Genomic DNA, 15137 nt, shown 5'->3' on the forward strand with positions numbered 1-15137 from the left:
TGGGTTTAAAATACATAGAAATAAAACTATATTGAGTGGTGGAAGAGGTAAAGGATGTGTTCTGGGATGGCTTGCTAGAGAAATTTAAGGCCCTGTTTGAAAAATAGAGATCAAAGGTTAATACTTTAAATAGGGTGGTTGAAGTAATCCAGGTTATGATTAAACCTCTTACATCATAATTAATGCATCATTTACCAATGTGACTGCAAGACTGGAGGGACGGTGAAATTCAGAGAATTTGTGATAGATGTGTGTAGAAAGGAAAGGGAGTTAGGAAAGGAAAGTTAGCAAACGTTAGGGGAAAATGATGTATGCTGGATCATGAGTGATGTATAGCAGTAATAAATGCAGCACAACGAGTAGGCATATGGAAGAATAGAACTTTAGGAGACGTTAAATGGAAAAGAAAGACTGGGCCAATGAAGGAGAGCTATGATTAAACGTTAGAGAGAAAATGAAAACGGTAAAGTTGGAGTTTATCCTTGATTTTGGAAGAGGGTGCAGTAGAAACTTTATTAACAGTAGAAGAAGTCTAGAAAGCAACAGGATGTAGTTTTTGTGAAGGAATGGGAGCCATGCAGTGGACTAATGTATGGAAGAGGACCAGGAAGAAGAATTTAAAATGTCTAAGATATAAAAGTTCACACTCAGTGAGACAAAGAGACTGGCTGAGGTCTGAGACTTTTAAGGATATAGTGTAGACGAAGAATGTAAAGGAGAAGCAAAGCTGCAGGTGAGAGACAGAGAAATGACTCAGGAAAGAAATATGGGTAGGGAGAATCAACGCAAGAACAGGGGTAAAATACAGTGACTTCAGGGAGATAAAACAGAGGTGGCACTGGAAAATGTGAAACAGCTGAACGTGAACGAAGATGGGATTGTGCTGAGAAAGGGTTTTGTTTCTTGGGAGGAATTATGAGTAATGTATAATAAAGTTAAGTTAGGAGGGCATGTACACTGAGTAATGTATAATAAAGTTAAGTTAGGAGGGCATGTACACTGAGTAATGTATAATAAAGTTAAGTTAGGAGGGCATGTACACTGAGTAATGTATAATAAAGTTAAGTTAGGAGGGCATGTACACTGAGTAATGTATAATAAAGTTAAGTTAGGAGGGCATGTACACTGAGTAATGTATAATAAAGTTAAGTTAGGAGGGCATGTACACTGAGTAATGTATAATAAAGTTAAGTTAGGAGGGCATGTACACTGAGTAATGTATAATAAAGTTAAGTTAGGAGGGCATGTACACTGAGTAATGTATAATAAAGTTAAGTTAGGAGGGCATGTACACTGAGTAATGTATAATAAAGTTAAGTTGGGGGGGCATGTACACTGAGTAATGTATAATAAAGGTAAGTTAGGAGGGCATGTACACTGAGTAATGTATAATAAAGTTAAGTTAGGAGGGCATGTACACTGAGTAATGTATAATAAAGTTAAGTTAGGAGGGCATGTACACTGAGTAATGTATAATAAAGTTAAGTTAGGAGGGCATGTACACTGAGTAATGTATAATAAAGTTAAGTTAGGAGGGCATGTACACAAGAGGTGTAAGCATTTGTTACACAGATGATAGCAGACACCAGCATGCCCTAGTCCTGAAGGGAAGAGTAATCGCTGGAGATGTGGGGGAGCGAGACAGAGAAAGAGCAGGTTACTTACAAGTGTTGGGTGAGTGTGATGGATATGTGGGGAGGATACATCAGAAAAGACAGGTTCAGAAGTAGTGACTTTGTCTTTTGGGATAGTGATTGGTCAGAAGGAATGATCAAAGGAAGAAAGGATGGAAACAGTGTTAACTGTATTGCTGATGAAAACAGAAAGTGTTAGGGAGCCAGGGATAAGGATAGGAGGTACGAACAAGAAAGCTGATTCACATAGCTAGAGTAAAAGGGTGGACTGAAAATTTAGTAAGATGTTGAAGATATTGATGGTGTAAGGGCAGGATGAAAGTAAATAGTATGGGTTGGTAAAGAGTGGGGTAAGGTAGGAGGAAATACTTGGTGGGTATCTGCAATATCCACTGAAGAGACACATTGAAGGGAAAATTTAATATTGGAAAATGAGCTGGGGCAGTAAAGGGAAATGGTTGAAGCATTTTATGCCAGAGGGTTACAGAGAAGCATCATTAGGATGCATAACAGCAGCGCTAAGGATTCTGCAAACAGTTTATCTTTTAAGGTCCAGAAATTGAAGTAGTAAATTTATATAAATGTGTATAAATGAGGATTGGCCTTCCTGTTGCAATATATGCGAAATATGATTAGGTTTTGCAAATGGAATGAGTGCATAAGACAGTGATAGGTCCAAAGAAGTAGGCTGGGAATTTAAAACATTCCATTGGTGCTGTGGTATTCACTTTTGAATTTTAAAATGGTTATAAGAGGTTGTGTGTATGGTTAATTCAGTTATTTAATGAGTTGCAATTGTTAGAATTATGTCTATACCCAGACAGTACCTGCAAATGGTCAGTGGTGATCAGTACTGGTAAACAAATGTAAAATAATAAATAAAAAGCAAATAAGATCCACCTTTAGGAATGTACTAGTAATTATTTATTTTATGTATCCATTTGCTAACCAGGTTAGTCCCACCAGGCTAGTAGCTTCTTCTCAGGGGAGATCCAAGAGGTATTCATATAACTAAGGAAATTTGGCCAGGGCATCAGGGAACATTCCCTACTCTTTTTTTCTATGGGTTCAGGTTTTACTAATTCTTTGTGGGCACAGAAATCTAGTCCATGAGACTGACTTGTACAATATACATTGTGCTTGGTGAGAACGGGTTCCTAGCATTTGGGCTGCATTCTCTTTCAGATGTTTAGAAAAATAAGAGTTGTGGTACTGAGTATTTCCAAATAGTGACACAGAGTGGTGTCACAGTGTTGAAAGGTAACACTTCAGTTTTATTCTAAGTCCCATTATCAAGGGGTTTTACAAATTCTGAAAGTTAAGATGCTCAGTATTAAATATTTTGCACTAGCTATTCAAAGTTTTATACTAATTAACACTTGTCAGATATCCATGCTAGACAGTATCATGTTTATGGCTTTGCATAGATCCACAATGCAGTAAACATCCATATTCATTGTATTTAATTTTGTCAGATCCGTGGCATTGCACAGCACCATTGCAATGACACTGAGGATTGCCACTTGTGGTATGAGGAGCGCTAGCAGCATAGCATTGGTGTGAGATACATAATGCTTCACAATGTTATTGTTTTAGAGTGCTACTGTCATGGAGTGCCTAGATTTTGAAATATATTTTGGATATTAGTTGTCTGATGCTGAGACGTTGTTCACATATGGTATGAAACAATAATACATTCCCACATATTCAGCCAATATGTAGGTGTCAAGCACTACAAAGTTCATCTTGCCATTTAATACCAGATGTGTGGTATGTGTCAGAGTTATAGTTAGAGAAAAACATTGCTATTCATATGCAGGTTTTCCATCCTAGAGGACAGGAAGAACCATAAAAAGTGAAACATAAATCAAACAGATTAGTACTGAAAACAGACTTATGAACAAAGATGAAGTTCCAGGTGTGCAGCAGACAGTGAGATAAAAGGAAGCTTTACCTTTTTATCTTTCAAAAGCCCTAAATCCACAACTAAATTACACATGTAGAAGACAAAGAGGTCAGTACACTCTCTTTAATGTGCATGGATGACATACAATGTTACTGTAGTTGTCAACCTAATGGATGTTTCAAACTGGTTGTGCAGGTTGGTTGCTGGGAGTGTGACAAGGAATGCAGTTGTGCCATTGTGAAATGTTAGGTGTGGTAGCAGCACATAAAACTTTGTAAGTGTCAGACTGCAGAACACTCACACTGAGGGCAGACGCAACTGAGTTTTTTGATCCCAGGATTGCAAAGAAAACGTGGACATGGCCACAGCTAGAAAGATAGAATTATTTGTTAAGGTAATAAGCTTGTTCTGGGGATCTTACAACTTCCAAACGTGCAGAAAAGAGTATATCAAGATATGAAATAAATACAGCAGTAATTTGTACAGCAAGTGATGAGTATCTTAATGCAAGCCATATGTATTGTTATGCTGGAGGAATGTTACTGTGGTGAGTTATCTTTTTACATAGTGTGTGTTAAGGATTCTGGACTCAGAGGTTTCACACCTGTTATGTTTCAGGTAAGTTATGCCTTTGAATGAAATCTATGTTCCAGCCTATTCATACTTATAGCCAAGCTTTCACCTTGTATGTCATGATGCTCATTTCTAATATTCTGCTATGCTTGAGGGCACTAAATATTCCACCTCCAAATGTTTACCTAGAATTTCTTCATTAATCTGTGTAAATAATTTGCAAGTCTGTTTAGAGGGCATAAGTGGCAGCTCTCTGGTCAGCTGTTTAACATGCCAATGTTGTATATAGATTACGGCAACAACTGAATTATGTGTGGGTGAGTGGGTATAAATGTAATAACAAGAGTATGACTGCACCATCCAAATAGACAACAGTACAGAGAGAGGTGCATGCTAGTTGCATTCCTGACTGCCTGGCTAGAGGCTTACAGTATGAAACAGTTAGTATGTGCAGTTTCTTCATCATTAATTACATACTGAGCGCATGCTTTTCAAGGTCGTTGGTATGAAGCACGTAGTACAAATGTTAAAGTCATCCATGAATCCATTTGCCAGGCTGCCAAATTGAATTGTGTGCTACTTTGTGTCTTCCAGCAGTATAAGATATTCCGTACTGCTCATGGACACATCAAAACCTGAGGTATAGCCATGTCAAGCTGCTCCATGGGTTTATAGCATATTACCTGAGATATGTAATCCCACAAGGTGAACAGGGACACTGTACTTTTAACTGGTAAAATATACAGTGTGCCTGAAACCCTTACCTGCACCTAAAATTATATTCAGTACTGCTGTGTTTGGTAGTTTGAGCAAAGGATTAAGGTTCTGAGCTGTCAGTGAGCTGCTTTCTCTGATCAATAAGAATGGATGGGAAGGATCAATGAAAATGGATGGGAAGGATCGATGAGAATGGATGGGAAGGATCAATGAGAATGGATGGAAAGCATCAGTGAGAATGGATGGGAAGGATCGATGAGAATGGATGGGAAGGATCAATGAGAATGGATGGAAAGCATCAGTGAGAATGGATGGGAAGGATTGATGAGAATGGATGGAAAGGATTAATGAGAATGGATGGAAAGCATCAGTGAGAATGGATGGAAAGGATCGATGAGAATGGATGGAAAGGATTAATGAGAATGGATGGAAAGCATCAGTGAGAATGGATGGGAAGGATCGATGAGAATGGATGGAAAGGATTAATGAGAATGGATGGAAAGCATCAGTGAGAATGGATGGGAAGGATCGATGAGAATGGATGGAAAGGATTAATGAGAATGGATGGAAAGGATCAGTGAGAATGGATGGGAAGGATGGGAGATAGGAAATTCACCCTGGGGATCACGTCAGTCGCCCTGCTAGACAGAGGTCCAAGGAAGTAAATAGTGTGGGAAGAAATAGCCAGGGAATTGTTATGGCTAGGCTTGTATAGGCCCTAGGGCCGGTAGCCTAGTACCAGCCTATGAACCTATGAACCTATGTTGCCAGAGTTTGATTCCTTTCATCCGCATTTTCTGTCTCTGTGCAAGTTAGTTCACCAAACTGTGTTTCCCGGATGCCCTTAAAAGGGATTCTTGTGTTCAGCGGAATTAAGCAATTAGCAAATTAATAACATAAAAAGATTAAAAAGATACTTTATTATAATTTTACAGGGTGTCAAATATCACAACACAGCATAAAGCTGTACAACAAACATAAATAAATGCTCTACAATGCAATCTCTTATGATTGCTACCAAATTTAGCAATTTTGCAAGTAACCATTTGTACTGTAATTATGTCTTAAAACTTTGGAACTCTGCTTGTTCAACTAACACAAACAGATAAATGAATATATTTAAATTACAACTTAAACACTATCTAAATAGTAGCTGGATTTGTTCTTTCTCTACACCAGGCTAATCCCACATCTTTCACTTCTCTATCTTTCCAAAGGTTTATGGTATAGAAAATATTACTATGTGTCGCTAATTTACTCAGCATTAATGTATATGTGGATGCCATTTGACCTCTAACAATTTATATATGTTCACATTTTATCTTACTCTTATAGCTAATGTTATAATTTAGTTGTCTCTATACTAGTTATATACTATAGCAGGACTGTTACCATTTTTCTGTAAGAAACAGACTTTAACTGAATCGTAAACATTTTTTTCTGTAAATTACCAGTTTCTGTAAATAAATGTAAATACCTGTTACTAATGAGCTCTATCTTCTTTCTGTATTTCAGTTTCTTCAATTGTGTACTGTTTTTTGTGGATTTTTTTTTCTCCCAAGGCTTCCAGTGAAAAAGGGGGGGGGGGGTTCATGCCCAGTTATACTATCCCAGTGAAAAATGCCAATAAATAAATAAATGTTATTTGCATTAATCATTTCTGTGACAGGGTTAATATGTTAATGGATTGTTTTCTGAAAAAAAAAAAACATTTTCAAGTAAACTGATACTTTATATATCAAAACTTTATTTTTTAAATGCAAGTTATGTTACTGAAATTTTGCATTGCTTTACTTAACTTTCAGTTTTGAATATATAATTTTCTTATTAGCATATAGTTTCTGCTATGTGACAAATAGACATAATAAACACATCTTTCTAATTGAAATGAAACACACCTATCAAATATGACTTATAGAAAAAATAACTTGTCTAATTGCTAAAAGCAAGGGATGGGCAAGCTATTTTTGTTTACATTAAACACACCTAAAGTGTAGGTTCACTCCCTGCAATCGCAGAACAAAACCTATATACGCCATATATTATGGAATGCCTCTGTAATAGTTTTAGTAACTATAGCATTGCTCACTGTGTCTTGAGATGCTTAGACGATTGCATGTTTGCCACACCTGCTATCAGAGGCTGGGCTTAAGCTGTCCACATTCAAAGGAGAAGAATTAAACTAGCTTTTCCAGCTAGGACTAATGTGACTAGCTTTATCAAAATCACTGAGTTTATTAAACTTTGTAAAGATGGCTACATGTTGGTAGAAGTTTTGATTCCAGACCATTTCTCTTTTGTTTTATTTAAAGATTGCTGATACAGCAGGACAGCGGGCATTTTGCCACCATATGATCATTCCAGTCTTGAATGGAATGGGCTAGATTTTGTTATATAGCAACAGTTGTAAACCTGGGTGATTCCGACAATATTATCCATTTCCAAATATTTTTTAATGTGGGATGAAAAGTACATGCATGGTATGTGGAGGTAGTGTTCTGATGGTGTGTTGGGATTCTTTTTTATCCTAAATACTGTTACAGTTTCAATGTTACATAATTATTTTAGTTACAGGGGACAAATTAAATTGTAATTGTGTTTCTGTGTTAACTTATAGTAAATTAGTTTCTTGCAGTAAAATACCACATCAAACACTAAGTGTAATATTATGGGGGTATGCTCATTCGTTTTGCTATGCAACATATCTTCCACTAGTTAATAGGTTTGTACAACTTATGTTTTTTTTGTCCAGTCCATCATATCAGTGCCTGATCTGTCTGTCTTGGATGGATTAATCTGTTCTCACGTAGTCTGATACAAATTATTTAACTGCCAGTTATTCGTATCACTGCACATCTGCGCCTCTTTAAAATTTAAGGTACCAGTCACAGTAACATACTGACACTGTATAATATTCCAAGTAGTAAACTCTAACTTAATTTATTTTCTGTATTTTACCCCTTATGTAGCTGACTGTCACTTGGTACTGGTACCTCTTTTCAAGGTCAAACACCAAAAGTCAGTCTTGGACCTGCCTACAGAACCAGGTATCCCAGTGCAACATTATACTTATGACTGTAAAGATTTTTGTTTTATGTCCTACCCAGTCCCTGCCCCTAAACTCCCAAAGTGCAAGGACGTAAGGCCATTACGGCTGAGAGCATCTGTTTATGCATGCTGCAGTATTTATAAGCTTAGGATAGATGCCCTCAAATTTCACCACTGAGGGTTATCAGCCTCTGCTTGATCTTGCCTCTTCTTTTATGACAGGTGAGCTATTAAGACAGCATTATATTTCCTGTCCTCCTGGTAACTGAATCCAACCCACCTGGGCCGCAGTCAGGGTGCAGGCAGCTTAATTGTAATTTAAAGTTTTTTTTGTGCATGTTTTTATAATATTTTGTCAGGTAAAGCCAGACTGAAGTATGTAATGCACATAATTGTTTTGTGTTTACATTTTTCCCATTTGAAAGAGAAAAAGAAGATATTTTCAGTGTCATATTTTTGAAAGCTTTTAACTTATCAAATCATTTTTACCAGTGCAAGCAGGCATTTTTTCAGTTAGCCAGGCTTATGGAAAACAAATTCATCTGAGCTTTGGGAGATTTTTGTGAAGACTGTGACTGATGTTCCATAGTGGTACACTGGCTACAAAAACCATGATAACATTGAACCTGACATTTTGACTGTGCTCAGAGCTCCTTCACGACAAATAATTATCTAGCTTCTGCTCTTTCATAATAGCTACTACAAATATTCTAGCCTCAGGTCTTTTGTCATAGCTATAACAGATGTTCAAGGCTCAGCTCTTTTAAAAATAGCCAGAGCAAATGTTTCAGGATTGTCTCCTTTATCTTGATTAATACAAATGTTCCAAACTATCTTTCTTCACTATAGCATCAACAAATCTCGAGCTTAGTACTTTCAGTATTATAGCAACTCATTTTCCAACATCTGCTGCTGCACCATGGCTACAACAAGTACTTCTTCCTCAGGTCCTTCATCATAGCTGTAGCAAATGATCCAAGATCATCTCCTTCACCAGAACCTATTACAAATGCTCAGGTCTCAGTTTCTTTACTATAACTACAACAAATGTTCCTACCTCTGATCTTTCTCCATAGCTACAACCAATGATTCAGTCTCAGCTCCTTCACCATAGCTACAGCAAATTTTCTATATTTAGCTACTTCGCAATAGGTACTACACATGTTCTAGCCCCTGTTTCTTCAGCTTAGTAATACCAGATGCGAAACATAAGATTGCCTGCATACCTATAATGAGTGTTCCATCCTGTTCTCCTTAACGATATTGTCAACAAACGTCCCAGCCTTAAAATGAAGCACTCATTTCCTTCACCATAGGTACAACAGATGTTCAAAACACATCTGTTTCATCATAGCTACATCAAATGTTCACAGCACTGCTGTTAAATCATAGCTGCATCAGATGTTCCAAACTCAGCTGGTTCGATGTAGCTGCACTTCATGCTCTAATGTTAGCTCTTCATCATAAATGCTACAAATGTTCTAGTCCCAGCTCTTTCACCATTGCTGCAGCAAGTGTTCTATATTTAGCTACTTGCCAAGAGGTACTACAAATGTTCCAGTTTTTGTATCTTCAGCTTAGCTGCACTAAATGTTGAAACATCATCTTGTTTGCATAGCTATAACAAGTGTTCCAACCTCTTCTCCTTCATAAAAACAAAAACACTATGTTACCAAAGGTAGTCTCAACAAGTAGAGAAATGCAGGAAAAAAAGACAAGACATACCACCAAGGCTGTTGTGAGACAAACACGTCACGTTAAAAGCCAAATTCTAATTTTGGCTTTTAATGTGACGTGTTTTTCTCACAACGGCCTTGGTGGTACATCTCATTCTTCTTCCTGCACCTCTTCTCCTTCACAGTATTATCAGCAAATGTTATACCCTTGGCTACTTTACCACACCCACTCATTTCCTTCACCATTGGTGTAACAGCTATTTGAGCCACTGCCATGTCACCTTAGCTTCGTCAGATGTTCCACCTTCAGCTTCTGCAGAATAAATCTTTCATTCTCATCTGCTTCACTGTAGCTACAATGAATGTTCCAACCTTGGCTGTTTTACCATATCTACAATGAAAGTTGGAAACGAATTTCCTTCACCATAGTTGCATCAGATGTTAACTCCTCTGCTGTTTCATCATAGCTACATCAAATGTTCCAGCTTCAGCTTTTCCATAACAAATCTTTCCTCTTCAGCTTTTCACCATAGCATCAACAAATGCTCCAACCTTTGCTGCTTCACTGTAGCTGCACTATATGTTCGGATCTCAGTTCTTCACCATAGCTACAACAAATTTTCTAGTCCCAGTTTGTTCATCATAGCTATACAAATGTTTCATTTTCATGTCCATCACAATAGGTACTTCAGATGTTCTTCAGTATCTTCAGCTTATCGACACTAGATATTGAGACATGACTTTTTCTAAAAACTATGACAAGTGTTCCATCCTCATATTCTTTACAATATTATCAACAAATTATCCAACATTAGCTACTTTACCATAGCTACACCAAAAGTCTGAAACTTGGTTTCTTCACCGTAACTGCAACAAATGTTCCAGGCACTGATCCTGCATTACAGCTACATCAAATGTTCCAGGCACTGATCCTTCATCACAGTTGCATCAAATATTCCAGGCACTGATCCTTCATCATGGCTACATCAAACGTTCCAGGCACTGATCCTGCGTCACAGCTACATCAAATGTTCCAGGCACTGATCTTATATTACAGCTACATCAAATGTTCCAGGCACTGATCCTGCGTCACAGTTGCATCAAATATTCCAGGCACTGATCCTTCATCATGGCTACATCAAACGTTCCAGGCACTGATCCTGCGTCACAGCTACATCAAATATTCCAGGCACTGATCCTTCATCATGGCTACATCAAACGTTCCAGGCACTGATCCTGCGTCGCAGCTACATCAAATGTTCCAGGCACTGATCCTTCATCACAGCTACATCAAATGTTCCAGGCACTGATCCTGCGTCACAGCTACATCAAATGTTTCAGGCACTGATCCTTCATCACAGCTACATCAAATGTTCCGGGCACTGATCCTTTATCACAGCTACATTAAATGTTCCAGGCACTGATCCTGCATCACAGCTACATCAAATGTTACAGGCACTGATCCTTCATCACAGCTACATCAAATGTTCCAGCTTCAGGTTCTTCACTGATGCTACAACTTTTTTTTATCTTCATTTGTTTCACAATAGCTAGAACAAATGTTCCAACCTTGGTTGTTTCATGTAGCTGCAATAAATGTTCTAACATCAGTCCTTCAGCATAACTTCAACAAATGTTCTAACCTTAGTCATTCACCATAACTGCAACAAATATTCTAACCTCAGTAAGGCCTTCACCATAACTGTAACAAATGTTCTAACCTCAGTCCTTCATGTAACTGCATTAAATGTTCTAACATCAGTCATTCACCATAACTGCAACAAATGTTCTAACCTCAGTCCTTCTCTATAACTATAACAAATGTTCTAACCTCAGTCCTTCATTATAACTGCAATAATTGCTCAAACCTCAGTCCTTCACCATATCTGCAAAAAGTGTTTTAACCTCAGTCATTCACCATAACTACAATAAATGTTCTAACTTTCAGTCCTTCACTGTAACTGCAACAAAAGTTCTAACCTTAGTCGTTCTCCATAATTGCATTAAATGTTCTTACCTAAATCCTTTGCTATAACTACAAAAAACCTTTTAACTTCAGTCCATCATAACTGCAACAAATATCCCAGCCTCTGTTCCTTCACCTCAGCTACAAAAATATTCCGTTATTATAACTATAGTGAAGAAGCAGAAATGTTCCAGTTCATATAAGACAACTACAAAACCTGCTCCACCATCTGTTGTAGCAGGGCATGTCTACTATTTTTAAATGACCTTCTTTAAACTGAGACCACAAATTATACATAAATGACCTTCAGGATGCTCTTCATTTGCTAGAAAAATGAGATAAATTTAAAGCAACTGTTATATATAGTAAAAAAAGAGGTTGCCGAAAGTCAAGTGACACTATACTAACACCTGGTAAATTGTTTGCAGAATTTTATAGGAGACTAAACCATTCTGTGCTGCTTCCAGTTACTTGTGTGGCATGTTGTTACACTGACAGATACATGAACAGTGACCTCAGTCCCATATCTGTTCAGTAGTAATATTTCAGAAGACTGCATCCCTTGGATTCCAGCCCAAGTAAATACATCAAGCTCAAGGTCTTTACAGCTCAAGGTAATTGTAAGGGGAATCTTTACATCTTAACATCATTGACAGCAGAATCAGGTATCTCTATTTCAGCCAATTTATTGTATGTTATCCACAGAGTGTTCTAGAAAGTACATTTTTTTATGTAGTAGACATTTTATATATTTTCCGACAAAAAATGGTCAGAAAAGGAAATAATATAGAAATTAAAGGCTTTGAATGTTTGGGATAAATAGCTGAATACTGAAAATAGTCTGAGTTATAAAGAATAACAGTTTTAGCATTAGATTTTATTGCTTAATATGTAGAAGAAAATGCTTTAAAACATTTTAAGATTGAGGAGTAAAGAGATTGTGCAGGGCGCTCTTATTGGCAAAATGTATTTTAACATTTGAGTACTACACAGCTGTTCTAAGCTATTACCTGCTACTCAATACTTTTCTGTATCCTCTTACTGTATACTATTTGCTTAAATGCTCTTACAGTTATGATTTGATTAGTTACTTGCTAGAGAAAATAGTCTGCTATCTATGGTACCCATTAAATTGAAAGGTGAATGTATTTCTTTTCCTCCGATGAAACAAAACAAAAATAATTTGGTGGGTATAGTGAGACTACGCAGGTCACAGATACACACCTCTTATTTTGTAGTGCAGATATAAAGCATGTTATCTAGATTGGGATAATCAGATATTTAAAAACATGCCTCTGCCATGATTATAGAGTTATTTCTGTATAGGGTAACTGACAGCAGTCTTGACAAATCCACAGTTTAAAGATCAAAGAGAGCTGGAATCATGCTTATTACAAGACTCAGCTGCTTGATGACAGTACCGGACAGGAGCTGTGCTTCTTCCAAGACTTGGCTAGCAGAACAGATGATAATTTGGACATTATCCTTATTTTAGCTGCATCACTTCTTTCCACATATTTCACACTTAGCCAATCTGTAGAAGCATATTAGTGAAGAAAATGGATGTAAAACAAGTATTTCAGTACTTTTGCATAAGATCAAAGGTTCTTTGTATGACAATACATAGGAAGAGCCTTTTGTAAAGAACACTTTTTTGCTGTTGTTGTTTACTAATTATAAAAGAGAAACAATATTTTTCTGTGATCTGTAGAAGAGCTACTGCTTTATTGATGAACACTCCAGGCATGGAGACTGTTGTCCTGTTGTCTCATTACAGCTTCTGGGTGCACAGTGACCTTTTATTATCCAAAATCTTCATCAAACTGTTAATAATAGAAGTACTTTGGGTTGTTGCAAGTTATAAATGATAGCTGTACTGTGAGTTGTTGCCACAGTAACCTACATATGAATGTACAAGCTGAACATAGTGTTGAAACTGGATTTCACAGTCACTAACTTTGAGATCATTCCTGAAGAGTGACTTGATCACAACATCCAAGGTTCTTTCTTGAATGTACTGCAGAGATGTTGACTCTCTGGAGAGTTTCTAGTGGCAGCCTCAGTGCCTCAGTAGAGTCCTTTATGTATTGCGTTTGTTTATTGGGGAAGTCCGACTGGGCATAGGACCAATTTGCAGTGGAGGCCCAGGGAGAAAGGCTCCAATATAAAAACAATAGTAACAAACTCAGTGACACTAACATTTAAAAGACAGTAATATACGATAGTCTTTACAACATTTCTCAAAAGAGAGAGAACTGCATTTCACATTTGATAAAGTATATAGGCAGCCATATTGTTGCTATTTTCAACAGAAAGTTGGACAGCGCAGTGGTGCAGCGGTTAATGCTGTCACCTCACAGCAAGAGGTTCTCCAGTTTGATTTCTCAGCTGGGGTGCCTTCTGTGTGGAGTTTGCATGTTCTCCCTGCATTCGCGTGGGTTTCCTCCGGGCACTCCGGTTTCCTCCCACATTCTAAAGACATGCTTCTGGAGCATTTCTCCCCAGGCCTCCACTGAAAACAGGATCTGTGGAACCTAATCGGACTTTCCCGGTCAACAAAATGTTAAATAAAAATAAATAAAAAAAGTAATATGTCATATCAGAGGAGAGAGAGATAGAGATGGCAAATAGAAGACAAGGGTTTTTGAGGGTGAAGAAGTATAAGAAAAGGAGGAAAGAGAGTGAGTGTAATGTGTTACAGCACCTTTGCAGAGCCAGTAGATGAGCAAGTACAATTTCAATGTAGTTTGAATGACTTAAGTGAGCAGTCTAATTTTCCTGTTAGGGGGATGGTGTTCCAGGTTTTTGACACTTGATGGGAGGAGAAGGAAATGTATGCAAAGTTATTAAGTTTTGATATATGTTGAAGGTCTTTGTCAGAGGAGTGCAAGCTTCTGGGTGGGTTGTATGGCTGTACAGGATTGGCTAGAGATGGACAATCATTTGGTTTGTTAGATTGTAAGTAATAGGGCACTCAGAGTATTTGAGTTGGTGAGGTAGCTCAAGCCACTGGAGGTCTCTGAAGGCCAAATAGTGATGTGCTATATGAGGGAAGTAGTTGGCTGCAGATTTTGTGACCTTGTTCTAGCACTGCTTGAGATAGTTGGATGGTTGTCAGTGCTGGTGCTGAGTAGAGCAGAGTATGTAGTAGGAAGGTGGTGTCGATATGACATCTCGCAGTGTTAGATAGGATTTTGCCCTAGAGAGAGCTTGGTTTTTGGTGTGTGTGTGTGTGTGTGTGTGTGTGTGTGTGTGTGTGTGTGTGTGTGTGTGTGCGTGCGTGCGTGTGTGTGTGTGTGTGTTTTGTGTGACAAGTTCTGTTTTGGTATGCTTGGAAGAGGTAATTTTGAAGGACACTTTCTTTATTGGGAGTGAAGAGAATTTGTTTTGTTAGGTTTTAGGAATAACTGGGAGGTAATTAGCCAGTTTTCTATCGTACTGAAGGATTCCTGCTTCAGTTTTAGTAGGGAATCAATGTTGTTTGCTCAGCAGATGATGGTAGAATCACCTACGTTCTGTACTAAGGTAGCATTCTTACTGGCCATATCAAGGTCATTAACAAAGATGCTCAACAGAGTAGGTGCCAGGAATATATTACTGAAGTGAGATATAGATGT

General features: G+C 37.7%; 1 protein-coding gene across 1 annotated transcript in view; it reads left to right on the top strand.

The window, feature by feature from the left end:
• Positions 1 to 3826: 3826 nt before the first annotated feature.
• Positions 3827 to 15137, top strand: part of LOC122791036 (chloride intracellular channel protein 4-like) — a 266386-nt gene continuing 255075 nt past the window's right edge. The window contains exon 1 of the mRNA XM_044058811.1: positions 3827 to 3934. Coding sequence (XP_043914746.1) covers positions 3899 to 3934 — 36 coding nt within the window. The 5' untranslated portion in view covers positions 3827 to 3898. The remainder of the gene's footprint in view (positions 3935 to 15137) is intronic.

The sequence above is a fragment of the Protopterus annectens genome, chromosome 16.part0, assembly GCF_019279795.1.
Source record: "Protopterus annectens isolate FY-2018-M chromosome 16.part0, PAN1.0, whole genome shotgun sequence".
In the NCBI taxonomy this organism is placed as follows: Eukaryota; Metazoa; Chordata; order Ceratodontiformes; family Protopteridae; genus Protopterus; species Protopterus annectens.